This window comes from Chiroxiphia lanceolata, chromosome 12 (assembly GCF_009829145.1).
Source record: "Chiroxiphia lanceolata isolate bChiLan1 chromosome 12, bChiLan1.pri, whole genome shotgun sequence".
In the NCBI taxonomy this organism is placed as follows: domain Eukaryota; kingdom Metazoa; phylum Chordata; class Aves; order Passeriformes; family Pipridae; genus Chiroxiphia; species Chiroxiphia lanceolata.
Window position 1 is genome coordinate 6,258,770 of NC_045648.1, and position 19,341 is coordinate 6,278,110.

The 19,341-nt window shown below is 45.4% G+C and overlaps 1 protein-coding gene across 10 annotated transcripts in view; it reads right to left on the reverse strand.

The window, feature by feature from the left end:
- Nucleotides 1-19,341, reverse strand: part of CHD2 (chromodomain helicase DNA binding protein 2) — a 91,395-nt gene that overhangs the window by 23,749 nt on the left and 48,305 nt on the right. For 9 of the 10 annotated variants that reach the window (XM_032700552.1, XM_032700549.1, XM_032700550.1 and 6 more), the window contains 13 exons: nt 16,507-16,714; nt 13,762-13,848; nt 8,095-8,156; nt 6,625-6,747; nt 6,169-6,315; nt 5,125-5,258; nt 4,253-4,478; nt 3,426-3,526; nt 2,782-2,826; nt 2,445-2,620; nt 1,650-1,774; nt 813-1,029; nt 89-178 (listed from right to left, as the gene is read on the reverse strand). In XM_032700552.1, the coding sequence (XP_032556443.1) occupies nt 89-178; nt 813-1,029; nt 1,650-1,774; nt 2,445-2,620; nt 2,782-2,826; nt 3,426-3,526; nt 4,253-4,478; nt 5,125-5,258; nt 6,169-6,315; nt 6,625-6,747; nt 8,095-8,156; nt 13,762-13,848; nt 16,507-16,714 (1,741 nt within the window). Of the gene's footprint in view, nt 1-88; nt 179-812; nt 1,030-1,649; nt 1,775-2,444; nt 2,621-2,781; nt 2,827-3,425; nt 3,527-4,252; nt 4,479-5,124; nt 5,259-6,168; nt 6,316-6,624; nt 6,748-8,094; nt 8,157-12,640; nt 12,735-13,761; nt 13,849-16,506; nt 16,715-19,341 lie in introns of those variants that run through there. The other variant, XM_032700557.1, reaches the window with a different exon arrangement.

Genomic DNA, 19,341 nt, shown 5'->3' on the forward strand with positions numbered 1-19,341 from the left:
AAGAGGTGAAACTCACTAGCTAGGGACTGGCTTCCCCCTTTGAAATGAGAGAAAGTTTAAGTAAAAACATTCTTGGACCATTGCTCACCTTATCCTTGAGGAGGATCTCATATGTTGTGATAAGTGCATTAAATTTCAATCTTTTAGACTGAGAATGAATCCACTCATATTCACGTATCTGTGAGGGGAGACAGATGTTAGCTTCAACTAAGGTTATCAAAAGGAAAGAGTTAACAATCATTATTTTAATGTAGCTGTACACAGAGACTCCAACCAAGTCCAAAACCCTGCTGTTCAAGGTGCCATTTGATGAGCTCAGGGTGCCCAAGGAGCAGCTTGTTTTACTGCACACATGGTTCAACTGCCCTTGCACAGGTAATAAAATAAGGTCAACTTGCTGTTGTAACTTTAACTTCATCAGCTAAATGGGCATCACCTCACTATGGACACCACTAGACTCCCAACATTTGTGTGCTCTGTGGTCTGAATAATTCCAGACACAGGAGACAAGCACTTTTATGCTGCTAGACTCCTCACTGCAGCATGTTTCAGCCCAGTAGTAGTTTTTAAACTCTGAGAAAAAACAGTACTCCTGTGCTCAATCCAAGAGGGAAAATAGGATGCAGAAAAATTCCCTGCAGCAGAGGATTACACCTATGAGCTGTTACACCAGCTCCAGCTGCCTGCAGTGCTGCCAGTAATATCCAGCAGCCTCTCCAGCAGAACGTGTGTCACACACGTCACACAGAAGCTGCTGCTTTGCACCCAGTGCTTCAATCCAACCCCTCACCCTTTGCTCTCTGATTACACACCATGTTCCTGCTCATGAGGTCTCCAATGTAAACCACCACGTTTATCTCGGGCGCCCACACTTCAAACTCCCTCTGCCACGAGGTGAGAGTGGACAAGGGCACGACCACCAGGAAAGGGCCATAGAGCTGGTGCTGATGGAACAGGTATGACAGGAATGATATTGTCTGAATCGTCTTGCCCAGTCCCATTTCGTCAGCCAGGATCACGCTGTTGTTCCTGGGAAAGAGGAGAACAAACAAAAATGCTGTCTGAGTGCAAGTTTCTGCCACTAGCAATTTAGTGTGCTCCACAGGAACAGCAATCCACCGCAAGGGTAGAGACGGGCAGTGCAAAAATAGTTATCTGAACACTTCCAAGTGGATCTCAGGGACATCCAGACTGTACATTGCACAATAACATGCAAAAATGAACTATGATGACTCCAAACGGGAGGACAAAGGCAAAGGGAGAGGGGAATCAGTGGCCTAATTTTAGAAGGACATTTCTCAAAGACTTCAGTGAGTATATAAACATGCTAAGACAGAAACCTTTTTTTCCATTAAGTCAATGGAAAACTAGGACTGATATGTACCAGGCTCACACAACAGCCAAATTCAGCACGTGAACAGGCCCAGACAGGGAAAATGCTTTTTGTTTTCACACAAGGTTTCTAAAGTTCATGCTTTAGATAGTTCCTGCTTGCAGTGTCTGCAATGCAGCTGGGCACGATAACATTTGAAATCCTTCAAGCTGCAGAAGGAGGGTGGGTAAGGACCTCTCTCGAAAACAGGAGGGCCAAATCCTAGTGGGGCAAAAACTAGGAGACACAAAATGAAAGTCACAGCAGCTGTACATACTTGCACCAGGAGTGAGCGAGCCAGTTGAGGCCCTCCAGCTGGTAATCCCGCAGCTCCAGGTTCTCACCGCCGATGTACGACGGCTGCTTCTTCAAGGCAACAAACCTCGGTCTCTGCTTCAACACCTGAAAAAGATGCTGCTATAAGTCCACTGAAGAGAAGGACAAAATAGTCAGTGGTTGAAAGGCTGAAAATTTAGCAATGATATCTATGAATTCAGCAAAGACTGCGTTTCTTTTCATTGATTCAAGTCCCAGCTAGTGCTTGTGTCTGCATTTCTTGTGATTTGCCTGCTGTTGTCTGGTTCTGAGGATCAGGGTTCTGAGTCCCCCCAAGAGCACAGTAAGCTGCACATAAAGCACACAGATGGAACAAACTCCACTTTCTTCTTTGCCCTCTTTTGATTTTTCTCCCATTATTTCTGTCCCTCTCCTCCACTGTATCAGCATCTTGCAGGTTTCCTCTTTTACCAGGTGTGCTGTTTTTTCATCCAACTGATATTAAAACTCCTGCAGCTCCTTCTGAGGAGGAAGCACTTTGCAAGGCTTAATTAAGGCTCCCACTCCCCAGGGGGGACATAATGTTCTCACTGTGCTCGAAGTAAATGAAACTCAAAGGGGTTCACATCTCTGCCTGAAGTACCATAAAAGAACAGCAAACAACGCTTCCAACACAGGTGGGAGGATGGGAAAATGTTCTCTGACATTTATCCTGACAAAACTTCATGTTCCCACTGCTTGCATCACCCCCCAGCCTGGAGAAACCCAGTAAAGGAGAGGAAAGAAGCCAGCAAACCTTGCAGTCCCGGGTGGGAATTGTTTTGGAGTTGTTCCGACTGTTGAAGCTGTCGATGCAGTGCTGAAATTTTTTGCTTATCAGAGCCTCATCTTCCCAGCTGCACTCAGCATAGGGAAGCCCCATCCACTTACACAGGTATTCGGGGTCATTTGAGGATGTTTTGCGACTGTTTGCTGTAAAATATGCAAAAACAAAGCCCAAACCTCAGTACTTGTGGTTGAACGGCTGAACCACAAGCGCAGTTCACAGGCACAGGCTGAGCCACCCCTACAGCCATGAGACAGGCCTCGACAAAGTAGGAAAAGTGCAGAGGGACTAAAAAATGCTCCTTTACCTGGGAAATCCGAATGTCCCGTGGCAGACTTGCTGGTCTTCACAGCTGTGTTTGGAGAGAGAAGGGAAAACAGGGTTGGTGTGCTATCAGCCAGCAGAGGGAGCAGGGAAGGCTGTCACTGCCATGCACCACAAGTTTTTGTAGGAATTCTATTGGAAACAGGTTAAATAGCTCTCTAAGCCAGTTCCCAAAGCAACTGAGCGCTAGCACCTCTGACTGACATGACTGTGATATTACCAATGTTGGTTTTATTAATTAATCATGACAATCTAACCCTGAGCTGCCTTGCAGCCTAACCACATCCTCAACCACAGAAAACGCTCGTCACAAAAGCCAGGCCTGTACTGCTGCTTAGGATATAAAACATCCAGAGGGCTGAAGTCAAAGAACTTCGGCAGCAGCAACACTCCAGACAGGGAGAGTGACTGATTTGTATTGCTTGTAAATACAGATCTGTAAACCTGGATTCCTACCGTCCAAATTCCTAAATTTCACACAATGAAATACACTTAACATCATTTTTTTTAATTCAGAGACACTGAGAGACAGGGAAGATGAGAGAACTGTACAATCATTTTGCTTTCATAGAGATTAAAGACCTCAATCTTACTTCATGCCTTTACAAAAGCACTGGCTTCACTTACCAATTACTCTCTCCACTATTTGATACTGTTTGTTCAGCTCTGAAGCCAGCTCTTGTTGGCAGTTGAAATATTCCACATCTTCAGGTGATACTTTGCCCAGCCTAGATGGAAAAAAGCCCGAACAAAAAACCACTATGATGCTTCCGTCACATAATGCTCATGGATGTCACATACAGAAGATCTACTTTCCTATATGGTTCTGTCATTCAGACAAGCCACTGGAGTAGACTACTGCTTATATGACTTGTTTCTTAAATTTCCCATAATTATAAATCTTTACTGAGAAGCACATGTCACAGATGTTCAGACTGTCTACCTGTTAAATGATGCCTTATTCTGATGCACAAGTCGGTCTCAAAACCTGAATCAGAGAGAGATGGAAGCTGCTACTCCAGCTTTAGCACTTTGGAAACACCTTAGCTCCCCTTATAGTTCCTGGGGCAGCTGACATAAACTGATGCAAAAACTTGCATACAGACAAGCCCACAATTAACAAGAGTTAATAAGGCTGCAAGGCCTCACAGCACTTTCTGGGCCAGGCGAATTTGTGCAACATTTACTTGTCGTCAGCTGCCCCAATTCTTAAGCCTGGGAAGTGGCGACAGTGTGGATTTCATGCCTCTTCCTCTCCATTTCACAGACATCAACACCACAGATATCATCTCTACTAGGGGAGATGTTCCTCCACTGGGTTAAGAGAGACCAGAGTTCTGTGCACATGAAACACAATTTGCAAGAAGAAATCAAATGTTTTCAGTCTTGACTCTGCAAACCTCTGGCTAAAGATGACTTGCCCGAGGCCAAATCACTGGCTGAGTGAAGCCTACCATTGCTTGATCTCCTCCTCTTTTTTCTTGAAGTTTTCTAGCTTTTTCAGGCCCTTCACTTTCTGCTGCTGCAAGGACTCTTCGCTCTCCCAGGTGCTGTGGATGTATGACCAGCCTTTCCATTTGATCAGGTACTGAACTTCCCCCTCATCCTTTTCAGGATCGAAGTCCGCGCTGGGGTTGCCGTTGGCTTCGGTCGCATAAACGGTGGTGGAAGCACCAATGGCTGCAAGAGAAATCAGGCTGCAGTTGGTACCTTCCTTATCAACCACTGGACTTCAACTGCATTAGAGCAGAAAGCTACTCTTCTAATACATCTTTTGTGGAAGCACAAAGAATATCCTACAGATTCTGCAATCCTATAAGGCAGGAACACAAAAGTTTTCCATACAACAGAATCTTTTAAAGTCTCTCTGTCATAAGTACCTTTTCTTTAAGTATAATCAAAGGTCTCTTGAAAAGTTCACAACCATTCAGTTTTACAAAAACACTTTTGTAAGGGCTTTGAGAACAAAACATCGGCTTTATTTTCATTATGGCTTTGTCAATGGGGCTATGAAAACTGACTCCACTGAAGATCTATTTTATATTTCAAAGAAGAGAAAAGCAGGAATTGCAGAACAATGACTGCATCTTTAAAATGTGTGCAGGTTAAATGAAACCTGCTGAACACATAAACTAGAGATTCTAGGTTTTTCAATACTACATGTTACCAAAGCTGCTACAAGACATAAATAAGAGGCACAGAGGAAAGGGTCAAAAGCACTGAAATAATCCTTGGTCCCCCTCTGAAGTCCCAAAAGCACTGCACCAGCTCAAGAGAAACTATGAGTGTACAATCAGAAATAAAGGCTTTTTCCAGAACTACGCACCTCCTTTTTTTCCAAGCCTGATGTCCAAGACTTTCTCAATAGTTTCACTGTTGTCTTGCTGTTCATCAGCTCCTTCCCCAGTCATCTCTATCAGGTCATCAGAATCTGTCTCAAAATCATCATCTTCTTTGTAACTGAATAAGAACAAAACCAAACTGATTTAAAACCTCTGACTCCTCCCAGTCCACAAACACACAGAACAGCACAGACTGTGGAGCACCTTCTCCACCATTTATCCCAGGGTTCAGTGCATGTTCAGCACACACATGTCTTAAGTCATCTACTCAGTATTTTTCCCCAAGACACCCAGATAGCTACACTTTATCAGATTAAACCTATATCTTGTCCAGGTAAGTTTTTCTGACCATGGCTAACATCAGATGCTCCATAAGGAGGTGGAACAGTTGCTGCAGCAGAAGAAAGGCTATCAACAGAGAAAGTCTCCACTATCCAGGGAAAGATTATTTTTTAACAACAGAGGTTTCAGAGCATCAAAAGCTTGCATGGGTGCCTACACTGTTCTAGGAACTACACTTCTTATGTTTGATGAATGTTTAACCACCACAAAATATTATTTGAGTGGTTCTTTGCAACTCCCTTACTAAGAGTGCTGAAAGGTGAGAAGGCACATTGGGGAATGGATAAAGCTTTACCTCCACCATGCCTGAACACTCTGTCCTAAGGCATAACCCATCAGCCACTCTCAGACAATTGCTCCAATCCAGCACAGCTGTTCCCTTTTGCTCATTTTCAACTATTATTTGCAATTATTAATCTCATCTGAAGCTTCTTTAGAAACATTACACAAACCCCCTCACATTTCTCTAAGAGGAATTGGTAAATACTCCCTCCTTTACAGACGGCAAAACAAGGCAAACTCAGATGTTCACAGCATGAACCTGTCAAAATAACCACACCTCAGCCACAGGTATGTGCAGGGCAGAGCAGGGTCTCTGCAGGATCACTCAGGCAGTCAGGAGTCCCCCAGTGCTCCCTCCTCCCCACCTAGCTCTCATCATTGAGCAACCCCACACTTCTTCAGACCTGACATTTTTGGCTGCTCTTCGTCGAGTTTGTCTCTTGGGGGTCTCATCGTCTTCGTCGTCATCGTCATCTTCAGATGAGTCTGGTTTCTTTCTCTTCCCACGCTGGACTTTGTGGGGCTTTTTAACACCAGTTTTGGCCACTGTTCTAAAATAAGAATTAATAAAGCCATAATACAGCATGGTTTATGTAAACATCTGCTTTAGTAAGTCTTTTAGAATGCATGAATCTCAAATATTAGACTCCTAAGGGCTTTAGTCTGCTCTAACTATCATGGAAACCACTGTGTCACTCACTGGAGCACTTGATGGGGTGATGAGGAAGTAACTAGGCCCTAGGTTTACTAGGTCGTAAACTAAGGTAATATTACAGGAAAAAAGCCACATTCTTTAGTGACAAATAGACATTTTCTCTCCACCCAGCACAGGCAGGAAAAGAGACTGAACCAGTCCTTACCTCCTTTGGACAGGTCTTCTTGCTTTAATTTTCTTCGGTTCAGGCTCACTCTCTCCACTAGTGCCTTGCTCCCCTCCATCTTCATCCTCCTCTCCAGCAGAGACCTCTCTTTTCCATTTAATTCTACAGTCAGAAATGTAGGTCATGAAGGGCAATGATATTTCTACACAAATACTTGGCTGAACAGACATCCAAGCCATCAAGGCCATAACTACAAGAAAAAGTTCCAGGCTGCACCCTTGGCTGTTCAGTGCAATGCAGGGGGGATGTGATGGTGCAGTTCTCTGCTTTTAGGAGAGAAGGTCTTAGGCCACCTGTGTTTTGATTCCCAAAGTGGCAGGATTGCCTTGATCTCTTGAGTGAGAGCAGCTCTTACCACATACACTGTGCTGGTGGCAGAGCTGTACTGCTCACACCTGGGTGGGCAAGGGCTTCAACTGATTGATTTGTTTTCTCTACTTCTGCATTTTTGAAATGGGCTGGAAAGACCTGAAGTGCTCACTATCACTTATGGAGTACGAGCCACAACATTCACAGTTCCATGAGCTCCTTGGAGCCCAGAAAATGGAGCAACAAGTCTCTTGCCATCTAAATTCAGGGGATTAAAGTTTCCAAGTGTGAAGCCAAATCATGCTGTACCGCTAGTGGAAGGAAGTATGTTCTCTGTGGGCAGCTCAGAGCAAAGCTGCAGCTCCAAAATGCCGTTGGAAGGAGCCCCTCCTCTGTCCAAGGGGGCATGGAGAGTCCACAAGGATCACTCCCCTTGCCCAAGAGAGGTCCATACTACCACAGTCCTCCCTGTGCTTTATCACCTTCCCTCCTGCACTGATGTGTGTGCAATGAAGAGTTAAAAGACAAAATGCAGGAGAAAGGGAGCAGAATCATGTGGCTGTGTTTAAGTTTTCTCCAACAAGCAGCTCACAGTTCTGTGATTCCCTTTAGTGTTTGAAAAAACTAAAAGATACTTATTAGATGGGAAAAGGCAGTAAAATATGACTGTAAGTGAACTCAGATATGGTGCTCAGACACCTAAAGCATTCTTTATGGAATTTATTTTGTTTTAATAGAGGGTTATAAAAGATAGGAGAGGATAATAATTTGCTATTTTATTCTCAGATAATCTAAAAGGTGGGAGGAGAAAGGATTAAATTGTTTTAAGTATCTCTGAAGGAGAATCAATAAGCTGATGGAGAAGTTAAAGACTGACAACAGAAAGTGAACCTGACTTGTTCAAATTCCATCACAGGCATAGTGGGAAAATACAAACAAAAGTTGGGAAACTGCATCCATCTGTAGATCCATTTTCATACTTGAATTTTAGTAATCCAAAGTATTATTACTGGAAATACTAAAATTATTTATTTTACAAATTCGCCATGTTGACAACTCCCAGCAAGCAATCCTGTGCACTGCTGTTCTGAAAAATAAACCAAGTACCACCATTCAAAACCCTCTCCCTAGAAAACTTACTTTCTTTTCAACTGCTTCTGACGTCTTCTTTTTGGGCTCTCATTTTCAGATTCGCTACTTGCCTTTAATTGAAAAGAAAGAAAATCAGGTTGTAGGCTTCACTCTGGACTGACTCCTCAAGGATGCAACTGAAACACGTGCACGTGGGTTGAGCCCAGGCCCTTTCCCTCCAGGGCTGGAGGTGCTTTTGAGCAACGGGGCTGTGCAGTGTGTGCAACAGCCCATGGATTACAAACACACAGGGTGAATCTGTCCACCCTGTGGACAGAATTCTGATCTAGAAATTGATTATGATTTCTAGAAGGAAGGAAATTCTCATAAAAAGACAACATTCTCATCACAAGAGTGTCCTTGCTTTGTTGTTGGTTTTTTCTCCCACAGCCAAAGTCACTGAGGACCTGAATGGGTCAGAGCCATGTCCTGCTGCTTTCCCTCCTCCTAATCCTGCAGTCTCACCAGTGAGACTCTCTCTGGCTAAATATATCTACAGCTATTCTAACTACTTGCTGTACTATTTTAAATGGGAGTCATTAACTCCTACAGACCAAGATAGCTAAAAAAAAATCTTTAGGCTGGTTGTACCCAACCCCATTTTCGTAAAAACTAGTCAACCATGAAAACTGATTACCACACTTGCCCCAGAAAACACAAATAGCTAGGGACAAAACTGAAGAAATCCATGTGAGATTTCTAAATGAGTATTAAGATGACAGAAGTAGCCTCCAAGGCTGCTTTCTCCACACACTGGAAATCTTCCACTTCAAACTGCTTTTTGCTGCAGTATTCATCTTTGGCTCTAGGTACTGTCTGTCCATCACCACGGGTACTTCAGTTTCCATCCTCTGATACCCTCACTGCCCTCCTGGATACAGCTCACACAGCTTCAACTGAGAACTGTTCACACAAGGATTTTGTGAAACAGTATGAGCTGCAACATAAAAAAGTGGAGGTTCTGGAGAGCCATGGCTCACCCCTTTGTTCTCTTTCTGCACCCTTTATTTCCATTTTCAGCTTTCCTTCCACCAACAGAAGTCTCCCTCTCACTTGCATCAGTGCATCCATTAAAATACACTGAAACACTGGATGCCACCTTAGACCAAGAGCTTCTCTGCATTTCACTGTACTTTGGTGTCAGATTTGCACATGACACACCACCACCTTTTGCCCCAATATCTCACTATAAACACGAGTTGATCCACCTGTTTCACAGCCCTGTGTGAAATCCCTATCTCATTTAGGAAGCATCCAGGAAGCAAGTGACTGGCAAACTCCATGGAAAGCCCTACCTACCCTTGCAAAACAAGCCAAGCATTCCACAGATTTCAATTTTGGCAAGCAAAACTCCTCAGTTTCCTATTTTTCTCTTTCAATCTCTTATCTGCTTTCTGAAGCTCTGCCATTCCAATTTGGCACAATTTTTGAGATCTGTCCCTCAGCGCACATTTACTTTTTTCTGTCCTTTGGCAAGCCAGAGGCAAAGAGAGGTGGATTTCTCTTCTGCTCTGTCAGAGAAGATCACATTTGGAGAAAACCAAATACAACCTTCAGTTCTTTGAAACCAACTCCACTTCTTTGCCAAAATCCCATTTTTCAGGCTTCTAGTGTGCATCTTCCTAACGCCTGGACTCTCTCCCTGCTCTGTCACTGTCTCTACAAAGCTGATGACAATCTCTTAATGACTCGTCTTTTCCTCCTCTCTTCCTCCTTGAAAAATTTAACTTGTGACTGCAGCTCAACTGCCTTCAGTTACGTTTTTCAAAAATGCCATTGTCTGTTTTGGATGTGTGTCAAGCCCAGCAATATCTCCTCTGACACAGCCAGTCCCCAGCCTGAGTCATCTGCCTGACTTGTGCTCCCACATCACATCCTCCCTGTCCCAGCAGAGAGTGCCAGGAAGCACTGTGCCTGCAGCTCCTCAGCCTCTCCTCCCTGCTCCCTTACCACCAACCCTGTCCCCTGGAAGCAAATTCCTTGGTTAAGGAAGTGCAGATGCAAACCAGAGAACTGGGGGAACGCCAGGTCCAGAGTGTGCAGCTGAGGTCCCATCTGCACTCCAGCTGCCACACACCACCATCAGGAAGCAGACTGGTTGGGAAATCACATGCAACTTGAATTTTAATAACATCACCTCCCTGAATGATACAAGCTAAGCCAGGGAAGTCCATCCCCTGTCCCCAGTGGGCTTCTTGTCAGCCCAGCAGGAGATGCCAGGGCACACTGCTCGCCCTCGGAGCCTGAGCACCAGCGCTGGGCTCCAGCTGCCCCTCTGGGTGCTGCCCCTGTGGCCAAGGGGAAAGATGACTTGTCTTCCCTTGTTCTCCCCTTCCCAACCAAACACTACAAATGTGCCCAACTTATTCCTGTACCACTACTTCCAACTGGACTAGGAAGTGGAAAACAAAATAATTTGTTTTCCCCACCTCCAGCTGAAGGGATCAGTCTTCCCTCTCTATGCCTCGCTGACTCTTCACATCTAATTAATTCTCTGTCTCAGCACATAAAGTGCATATGATTTTACCAGATTAATTAGGCTGCATTTTACCATGGAGCAACGCTGTACAAACGTAATGATGCTGCATATGTAGCACCAAGCAGAGCAACACAGCAGCAGTTTTAAAGTTCTATTCTTTCAGATGGTCCATAAGTGTCATTACTAGCACAGGGCATGAGAAATGGAGTCTCCAGACCATTGGAAAGGAGGCCCAGGTGAGCCTCTGGAGTTCACGATGCCTACTAGGAGAGATAAAGACTTGCTTAAACAGAGGCAAGAAATATTTCAGACTACAGTCCAAGTGAGAATTTGCTCATTTCAGGCTTAACAGTGGTCATGCTCTAGTGCTCCACAAAAGCTGGAGAACCTCAGTTCACCACGTTAGTCTTATGTCTGCTGAACTTCTCTTTCCTAGTGAGACCAACAGTGTTTGAACTTTCAGCAAATACATGAGGCAAAGCACTGACCAAAATGCAAATGAGCAGATTTTTTTTTCCAATAATAAAACCAGTTGTATTTTCAGAATGCTCCGGTGCGTGTCTTGTGGCCTCTCTCTCTCACAGAAAAGATGCACTGTGACATTTATTACTAACTTCAATCTGAAACCACCCTTTTTAAAGTAAAAAGATCATGTCTGGTTTGGGCACATTTATTTCTTGACTGCCCCAGAATGACGGAATTATAAAATGGTTTGGGTTGGATGAGACCTTACAGACCATCTCATTCCAACCACCCTGCCATGGGCAGGGACCTTTCACTAGACCAGGTTGCTCAGAGCCCCATTCAGTCTGGCCTTGAACACTTACAGCGATGGGGCATCCACAGCATCTCTGGGCAACCTGTGCCAGGGCCTTACCACCCTCACAGCAAAGAATTTGTTCCTTATATCTAAATTAAATTTCCCCTTTCAGTTTGAATATTCTGAAAGGCACCTGGCTTTGCACGCCTCACATCCTCTGGCTGAAACCTGAAGCTGATTTATTAACTGCAAAGAAAATGCCCGAGGAAGTAGTGTTTTTACTAAAAAACTCACACATGCTCTTGTTCCTGGAGACAGCTCTAGTCTTCTGAGCAGCTCTGTGCTCTCATGCACAGCTGCACTTTTGCTTCCTGATAGCTCAGCCCACGCCTGGGTACTGATCACGAGTTATCACCCTCTCTGATCACAGCTCGGGCACCTACACAATCTGCCCAGAAATCCCCAGAAGGCAACCATTTCTAACACACAAATAACCTACTCAAAGTGCTGCTCTCGGAGGACACAGTGATTGAGCAGTGCCCCAAAACCTGAACCAGCTCCTCCTACGCGCCATCTCCCTCGTGCAGGTGAGTCACAGGGCGGCACGTGGGGAGCTGTGATGCCTCATCCTTGCTCTGGTCTCTGAGCCTGCCACGCTGCCTGGGCGATGCTCTTTGCTAATCTGCAGAGAAGCATTAGGGAAGAAGGCAATTACAAGCTCCCAGACACTGTGCTGGAAGTCCCAAGCAGCAAGAGACAGGAGCAGGTCACTGGCGACAGGATTAACCCTGCAAAGGTAAAAAGCAACCTTGAGAGGTGTCAAGCGCCCTGGGTTTCTGCCAGGTCCAGCAGCAGCAAGGAGTGCTCAGCACCACGCAGGCTTGAGCTACATTATTTCCTCCCTCTTGGTTTCTAGGTCTTCCAAAAGCAAGACTTTCCATGTCCTCCTGCTCCCTGCGAGGCCCCAGCACTGTGCTCCTGACACGTCACACCCTCCATCGGACTCTGCTGCAGATGGGAGCTGCCCTACGAGGACGAGTCAGTGTTGCTTTGGGGAGAGAGAGGGGAAGGGGGTGATCCAATTTTGTTAATTTTGGCTTTCTGTGTCACAGAAGTTGCAGCGGGGTCATTTGGAGGGTTGGGTGTTTTTTTTGTTTTTTACAATATTTTGTGGTATAGCAAAGTTTTTGCATCTCAGATTTTTTTTTTTTTTTAACTTTATCGTACCTTAAATAGTAGGAAATAAAGATATCGAAAAAGAAAACAACATTTGCAAAACCACGTAATATTGTAAAACAAACAAAGATGGGACTTACCTGAGCCCCTAAGAGGGCAGTGGGGTGTGCAGCGGAGGTCTGAGGTGGGTGTGACGTCGCCGGCACAGTGCAGGCGAGCCTGGCCTTTGCCGAACTTGAAAAGGAAAACAAAAGCTACGTCAATGGTGTGTCCCAAGCCCCTTCCTAACCTGCTGCTCTGTGGGACGTCCAGCACAGGAGTCTGGGGGGGCAGGTGGTGGCACTGGAGGTGCCGCAAGGCTCAACAATAACACACCAGAGCAAGGAGATCGAGACCTGCGTTTGCCGTGCGACCCAGACCCCTCGAGAATTCAAATGCACGTTTTAGTGGTGAAGCACAAACAGCCGGAGTCACAGAGTACCACTTGGCTCCTGCTCTGCTGAAAGTCTCCCACTTATCTTCAGATTCCTAGCCCTAAGCCCCAAGCTTTCCATGGAAGCCTCTTTCTGATTCCCTTTCCCCTCTTCTACAACTTGACCTTCCTGAAGACCTGCAAATTCAGCGCTCCATGTACAAACCCTATTAGATACAAATGAAGGTGGCAGCTAATTCCTACATCTTAAGAAAAAAACAATGTTCTAAAAAAGGAATGATTAGAAGGTTTGGCTGCCAGGCTCTGACCACTGTCACCTCCAGCTGAAGCACAAAAGACTCCCCAATATTCAATCAAAGAAAAGTGATGGCTCATAAAGCTGCAGACACGCAAATGCATTTATTAGTGGGATCCATTCCAGTATGGGCAACAATGACTGTTTTGTTGCTCTGAGGTGTTTCTGGGAACTTTCCTTTATTTCTGGTTGGATTTGTGTTGTGTTTTGGTTTTGTTCTGTTTTTTTTATTACACAGACTCATTCTCTCCAGGGTGTTCCTACAGCAGAGCATGACTTGCATTACGCCCCGTTCCAGCAATCAGATCAGTGCATGCAGACCTCAGCCCACGCAGTGTCCCGCTGACTCCAGAGGTCTCAGGCCAAGAGGATGCAGCTGCAGGACTGGGACCTCAACTGTGAGCTCCAACAGCCAGATACCAAATTAGGACTCAGAGTGTACAAAGCAATGCAGACGAGACCTCCCTTTGCTCTTTGGGTTTAGTTGGTTTTATATGTTCAGTAATCCCTCATCCTTTTTTTTTTCTCCTTACCTCATCTTTTATATTAAATCGTGACGGTTCTTGTCTGCTTCGGTTTGACCTCCTAACCCCATAAACATCAGGATATTCTTCCCACATCTGCAAAATAAACAGACCATCAGAAGGCCTGCTTCACCCCAATTATTTCTGACATTTTTGAGAAGTTTGATGGTGTTTTAAAAAAATGAACATAAAACCATTAGCAACCAGTAGATGGACACTTTAAAAACTGGCTGAAAAAGATTATCTTGGGGTATTTGGCAAGACTCTAAAGCAGCATGTTTTATCTCAGTGCTACCTTTACAGTGGTCCATGTTTCCACCAAGGTACCAACCACTCTCCAGCACACTGAGGCTGAAGGACAGTGTTGAGGTAGCCAGCTCCCTGGAGCAATGGTGCCAAAGGTAAGGAGGCACATGGAATGAACGGACCTACCAACTCAACATGACAATTCTCTGCTAACAGATTCCAATCACAGTTCCTTTTCAGAAGGAAAACCCCATCAGCTGCCCAGAGAAATTGCCAGTAGCAACCTCAAAAGTGAACTCTGTGGCCCAGCCTGGGTGGCAAACCGAGCAGGGCACCCTGTACTTTGGCAAGGCGAAGTGGCAGCTGCTGGTTCCTCTCCTGAATGCACTGATGACAATATGGTTTGGCAGCACAGGACACGTGGATGTGGAGAGGTGACTGCTGGGAATGGTTGTGCTCTATGGGCTGTAATGAGGCTCTCACCAGTTTAATACACCCTGTATAGCAGCATGCAATTGTTCTTGTGGATGGACAGGAAGAGAAGGGGGAGATAAGAATGGATGCCCTAAGGGGTGTGAATGCAGAGCTGTGTTGGTGACACAGGACATCAGAAGAGCTACAGGGCAGATACAAACCACCACATATCCCTCAAACACCTAAAACAGCAATTCCTCTCTCCCTCAGCAGAGCTCATCCTGTTAGTTTTCTAAATCTATTTATTCTCCTTCTTATTCTCTCTCCCTTCAGTCCTCAAATATCTCTGCAAGCCACTGGCAGGAAAAGGAAATCAAAATACACTGCCAGATGCAGCAGTGATTGGGATTAAGAGCGTGATGCACACAAGGCTGCAGCCCAGCAATTTCTCCCTGCCTCTGCTAAAGGAGTAATGGAATAATGGACAGACTGTGAAGGTGTGTGTCTGCTGGGCATGCAAGTACAGAGATAAATTCACATGAAAGAACAGATCAAAATACTCCCAAAACCATTTGAAGAACTTATCTTTCCACCTATTACACGACATGGGTTTTGAATATGGGATCAACTCCTGTGACAGATCTGAATAGCACCTAACACAAATTAACCTCACCTTCATGGGTGTATATACACAAACATCAAATAAACAGTAATATAATAATTAATTGCATTGGTTATTCAAAAGGAACAGGTATCAACACGCCTAGGTTAGGCCTAGCTAAGGAAAACATCCATTAACAGAGAAATTAGGAAGGGAGAGGCTTTCTTATTAGAGGTTGCCCCGACCTTTTCATGTTTCATGCTAATTATCACCCTATGTATGGATCTACTTCCTTGTAGGATAATGTTAACATTTATTGTTAGGGACATGCTCTTAGAAGCCCTCAAAGGAGGAGAAAACTTCCTTTGGTCCCCACTTATCAACAATAAACCAGAAATTTTAATATTGCGTTACCACAACTGCCTTAGAAATGCATCCTCCCTTGCCAGTCCGAACACTGGAGAGTTTAGACAAGACCTGAACCAGCAGCCTGGAGATTTGTGAGAGAGAGAAACTGGTAACAAAATCCTTCACTTCTCCCTGGCAGGTACATGGGGAACAAAGGCTGGAAGCACTACCCTTCCTTCTGTCTTTATAGCAACTTTCTCCAGAAGCAACCTGTGTGCAGTGCAAGCCACAGCTAAGGACAACTGGATGGTTACACACCCCAAACAAACAAACAAACTGACCTAACCTGATTTTCTTCCAACAGAACTCAGTTCACTGAGTTCCTGTCTCCAAATGGGTATTTGGGCTCCTCTTTCTCACCTCACACTACACCATGTTACTCAGGTGCCTCCACCCCTCAGGCAAAGCAGGTACCAGTTTCTGCACTGGGAGATGCAGAGGGACACCAGGTGCATTAACACCAAAAATCTCATTTCCTCCTGGACAGCAAGTGGAAGGAAAACCTGGCTATCTGAAGGGGGTAGTTGGGAAGCTGAAAAAAAAAAACAAACAAGGAAAAAAACCAAACAACAACAACAACAAACCCCACTGTTCTGGACATATTAAACAATAGAGGTTAAATAGCTTTTTTATTCCTCCTCTTTTTTTCTGTATTTTTTTCAGAGGAAGACAGTGATGTAAAAAAAAAAAAGTGGACCAAACACTAGACAAGCCTTCTCCACTGCTTCTGAGGGAGAGAGGAGACAAGAGTGGAAAGACAGAGGGAGAGGATGAAATGACAGGATCACGTGTTGATGGCACGCTCCTGCCTCTCATTCACCAGTCAGCCCCATCACTGTCTACCTGGTGCCCAAAGAGTTGTTCCACAAACACACCAGCTCCTGCTCACAAGGGCAACATCAGCAGGGCTCCAGCACACAGACCAAGCAACCAGAGAGTGACCTGGGGACACTGGAGGTCAGAGGCTGTTTGGTCATGTGCAAAGTGGTTGGGAAGCTGGAGACAGCTTTGTTGGGGTCCTGCTGTCTGACCTTCCATGGCAAGTACAGCAATAACGTGCCTGTGAAGAGCAGCAGGGGCAATACCTTTTTAACATCTGCTATCCTTTCCTTCTTAGAGGCTGGTTTTTCTTTGGTTTCAGGAGGGGTCTGCTGGGATTTGGAACCCGTTGATTCACTTTCGGATTCAGACTGACTCTCAGAGGACTCCGAGCTGCTGTTTGATTCGCTGCCCTGCTCACTTTCAGACTGGCTTGCAGAGTCAGAGCCAGAGGCTTCTTCGGATGCTGAGTGACTAATGGTAGAGAAAGAAGAGATTACATTTTAACTGTACCGTCACAGCCTTGAAATATGCATCGAGCAAACCTGAGACATGTCCAAGCCACAACAACAGGCTTGGAATAACCTAAATGTTAAGTGGGAATGCTGTCCTGAACAGATACCCTGCAATGGCATTTTGCAGCAGCGGCAATTCCTTCCCAGGACTGGTAGTGAACACAGGGGTGAGAGTGCAGCCCCAGAAATCCTTGTCCAGGGTCTCCGGCTCATCAACAGAACAAAACCAGCAGTGGTACCACGTAGAAAAGCATTAGTAATACCAGCAGCACACGTAGTCCTCTGAGGATCTGGCTGTCTTAGAGTGAGCAAGAGCAAGGTTATTTTGGGAGCTGGAGCATCTGGAGACCATCCTGCTGCATTAAAGATAAGCACTTGATCCAGCATGGCTCTCCACTGCATCCTAGTATAGCCAGTAGTTAAAAAAAAATCTGATATCCAATTTCTGGTAGAGGCCAGTACCGAATACTGTACCCGTAACACCATAAATTATATTAAATATAATGTTTCTTGCAAAAAGAATAAATTCAGCACTGGAACAGCAGAAAGGGGTTTACATGGGCTTGTGGATCAGGTAGCTCCTGTTTAAAGGATTACATCAGTGATGTGCAGACTGCAGTTCGCAAGCCAATAATGGGAACATCAAGTTGTATTTCCCTCATTTTTTTTTTAATCTTTACATTAAAATGGGTTAACACACAGAATATTCTCTTTAATAAAGGCTCGTCAACAAAACAATGAGAGGCCAAACTATTTTATGTGGGCAAAATATTCCAATACCTTTGCCCAATCACTTCAAAATCTATTTTTTCATTTAAACTCCAATAAAGAAAACTGAAAACTCAGTATACCATATTAGACACATGCAAGGCAGCATTCAAACACCTCTATCACAAACAAAAATGCAGTGTGGTGATAACCTAAAATCTTCTAGAATTAGGAGCATCCCCCCTTTCCCAGTCAGCGTTTCATTGGCAGCTGGATGCTTTTGTAATATTTAAGAGCTTACTTAGATGAAACATTATGAAAGAAGAGTCAGGAAAACTTTGCAGAGGGAAAACAAGACTTTTATTTTTCTTTTACTTCTATACAAAAGTAGCAAGGTACATCAAAGGCTTTGCTCGGATTTCAAGATTCAAGGAAAAAATAATAAAAATGAAGGGAAAAAAAAATGAAAACCCCCATGAGCACGTGTACAATTACATACAAAGCCACAGGGATTAATGCGCGCTATGGAGACAGATCTCTAAACCCGGCTACTATTCCCGGGGACCACCATATGCAGATAGGGCTAATTCACACCAAGACAAGACACCTTCCGCTCCCAGATAAAACAAACCCGTGTAAATGAACGTGTGAGCCCCGGGCCCGTCCCCGCCGTGTCCCGGGGCGCGGGCAGGGGGCAGCAGCACCCGCGCGGGTCCCGCCCTCAGGCGGCGCCGCGGCCGCCATTTCGCGGCCGCCCCTCCGCCGCCATCTTCCGACCGCGGGGCTGTTCCCGAGCACTGAAGTGGAAGCGCCTGGCGTTGCCTGGAGGAAAGGGAATCCGCGGGGAGAGGAGAGGGGCTGCCTGAGGCTGAAGGGCCAGAAACAGAGCCCCTTCCGCAAGGAGCGGGGGGAGGCATCACCCATGGCTGCTGATCCACCACCCCAGCCTAGAGGTATCACATCGCTGCCTCGAAGCAGGGCTGGAAATTCAAGTTGAACCACGGCCATTCCAGGCCGCCCAGTCCTTCCTGCGTGTCTCTGTCCATGGATAGAAGCTAACCACGATAACCAAAGGCACAGCTCCAGGAACAGTATCCCACTGCACCCCTCGTTCTACCATCTCTACCAACGGTCCCCTCTTCTCCACCACAGCCCTCCATTGCTACATGTGTAACCTGTGGTTGTGCCACCCCACTCCAGGGAATGACACTCCAGCAGCTCTGGGGACACTTGGTCCATGGGCAGGGCTCGGCAGGACACCATCCCGCTGAGTCTCCCAGAGGGATGGAGGCTGACCTCCACAAAACAATGGGATCTGGAGGCATCCAAACCTCTACTGTCACAACAGAAAGCAGCAACTCTGTCATGCTGGCATCCCATGTTCCACAAGGACACACAAAAGAGGAAGAGAGTTTTTCCTTCCATCAGATTTCTTAGCAATAGATGGAAGGAATTGTAACAGCCCAGGCTAGACTGAGGCCAGGCAGCTTTGGCAGTATTTGTTTAGAGGCAGAACAGTAATTAGTCTCCTCCTCCCCCTCTGGAGCTCTTTGTTCCTCAAAGCCCTAAGCTTTATTTCAAGGACATCTGGACACAGGCTCTCTGCACATCAACAGCCGTAATTCATGTGCTTTATCCACAACATTATCCGAACACTGTAATTCTTTTTTTTCAAGCTGTGAACTGTGTCATCTGAAAAGAGGGTGACTTCTCTAGAGACATACACATCTGCATGTGCAGGCATTTGCCTGCACACGTGCTTGCCCTACTAAGGAAAGAAACGTAGATGAGAAGTGGTTACATCCTTCTGAAGGCTGTTGCAAATAATTTATTTTTTTTAATAAACAACTTGGAAGTTATCAAGACAAAAGAATGTGT